Source organism: Micropterus dolomieu, linkage group LG03 (assembly GCF_021292245.1).
Source record: "Micropterus dolomieu isolate WLL.071019.BEF.003 ecotype Adirondacks linkage group LG03, ASM2129224v1, whole genome shotgun sequence".
Taxonomy (NCBI): Eukaryota; Metazoa; Chordata; class Actinopteri; order Centrarchiformes; family Centrarchidae; genus Micropterus; species Micropterus dolomieu.
The window spans coordinates 33842152-33844388 of record NC_060152.1 but is presented as its reverse complement, the minus strand read 5'-3'; the positions used below and the strand labels follow the sequence as shown (position 1 = coordinate 33844388).

At 43.5% G+C, this 2237-nt stretch overlaps 1 protein-coding gene across 9 annotated transcripts in view; it reads left to right on the top strand.

Annotated features, from left to right (window-relative positions):
* Positions 1 to 2237, top strand: part of LOC123967618 (collagen alpha-6(VI) chain-like) — a 37711-nt gene that overhangs the window by 26055 nt on the left and 9419 nt on the right. For 8 of the 9 annotated variants that reach the window (XM_046043758.1, XM_046043766.1, XM_046043756.1 and 5 more), the window contains 2 exons: positions 1099 to 1543; positions 1896 to 2230. In XM_046043758.1, the coding sequence (XP_045899714.1) occupies positions 1099 to 1543; positions 1896 to 2230 (780 nt within the window). Of the gene's footprint in view, positions 1 to 5; positions 244 to 988; positions 1544 to 1895; positions 2231 to 2237 lie in introns of all 9 variants that reach the window. The other variant, XM_046043757.1, reaches the window with a different exon arrangement.

Here is a 2237-nt window from a genome sequence, read left to right as displayed (position 1 = left end):
CTGTGGTCATCACAGATGGGGAATCCGCAGATGATGTGAAAGCGCCCGCCCAGCGCCTGAGGCAGAACGGAGTCATTGTGTTTGGCATCGGGGTGGGACAAGCCAACCGGGAGGAGCTCGAGTCCATCGCCAACCGGCCTTCACACCTCTTCCTGTTCGCCATCGATAGCTACCAGGCTATACAGAGGCTGACAGACAGTCTGCTGCGAACTGTATGCGTCTCTGTGGCGGCTGAGAGGCAAGGTAAGGCAGAGGATTGAAGGAAATTGTTTTTTAGACTTGTATTTGTGAATTTTGCAAAAAATAAATCTGCCAAACATGAAATGCCCAAAAACAGAGAGAATCTTTGGCTGCTAATAAGGTTTGAGATCGCACTGGGTTTGTTTGATTGAATCCTAACCAGTAATTGATTGTTCCATCCTGCCTTTAACCCTTAGACCATAAAATATGTTCGGTGTTTCCCCTAAGTTTGTTTCCTTTTGTGTCATCTGAAAATATTTTTAGCGCCAACTGACACGAAGGGCTTTAGACACATATTTGTACACGTATATGTTTAATAAAATACTTACTCGAGTTAATCAGATCTTAAAAGAAAACATTGTCTTGTACAATCCCACATGAATACATGAATGGAAAATGATAAAAATAAGGGTATAAATACAGACTAAACAGAAATATCAATTCATATCACATTTATAAATGAATGCCTACATTTAATTTTTAGATCATTGACAAATAACCAGGCCGCTGAACGGCGTCAATGTCTGGTGGTGTTATAATCCTAGCTTGTGCCCGACTCTGGCTGCCTGCAGCAGACATCGCAGATTTTTATATGGCAGCGGCGTTCATCATTTAGCAGCAGTGCTGCGTCGTTGTTGAGTGCATGTAGGGGAAACACTGCTGTTGTTTTGATCTGAAGGGCACTTCTGTGGTCATTTTGTCAGAGTGTGCGGTAATAAAAGGTGTTTTTGTTTGTGTCTTTTTTCAGCTTTGTCAGAAAAGTTTGTAGATATCTTCTTCCTGGTGGACAGTGGCATTGCTCAAGGTCCGTTCACACAATTCAAGACTGATCTTATCAATCTGATCAATAAACTTAAGCCTGGAGCGTCCACCAACCGCATCGGTTTGGCCCAGTACGGTGAAGACATCAAGATCGATTTCGGTCTCAGTACTTATAAAACTAAACAGGAGATCGTGACTGGTGTCAGACGTTTCCGCCTGCGCTCACAACCCAACCAACCACGTAACCTGGGTAATGCTCTGACGTCTGCCAAAACGTTTTTCACCAGGGAGGCGGGGGGCCGTGCACACCAAGGCTTCCAACAGTTCCTGGTGGTCGTGAGTGGAAAAGACTCAGATGATCCTGTGTCTAAGGCGGCTGATGTGATTGAATCAGAAGGGATAATTATTGCTGGGGTCGATGCAGGTGCAACAATGGATGTAATAGAGGGTTTTGAAAGCATTAGTCATGTGCTTTCTTCCAGCGGAGATCTTCTTAAAGAAGATATCTTCTTTACTGAGAAAGTGGAGAACGTTACTGAAGGTGAGAAACGTCATCCATCATTCTTTTGGGCACAGGCCCACCTAACCAGTTGGGTTTCATTTTTTCAGTTATTGCCACAGTAAATCTGCTTTACAGGCAGTGATGAAAAGAACGACATTCTCAGTTCTAACAAATGTATTCAGACTCTTATATTTTGAAATAAAGTTATTAAATACTGTTGAAAGTGTTAATTAGACCCATTAGACACTTGTAAACCCATAAGGAAGTTCACTGCTCACAAAGAAAGGCAGTTACATAATAATTAATCCCGTGTATATATATTTAATCTTCATATATATATTTGAATATTTAAGTGGCAGATGCCAGTTAACTAATCACACTTTTTTCACAGATTGCAAAGGAGCCAATGTGGCAGACATCGTTTTCATCGTTGATGAGTCGGGAAGCATTGGCACCGAAAACTTCCGGCTGGTCCGCTCTTTCCTTCACTCGATTGTGAGCGGCCTGACTGTCGGTCCGGCTAGAGTTCGAGTGGGCATTGTTACGTACAGTGACAAGCCCACGGCACACGTCTATCTAAAAACGTTCAATGACAAGAGAGATATCCTGCGGTTCATCAAGATCCTGCCTTACAGTGGAGGTGGTACAAACACCGGCGCTGCCCTAAACTTCACCCGAGAAGAAGTCTTCATTGCGAAAAGGGGAAGCAGAGTGGATGTGCAGCAGGTGGCTA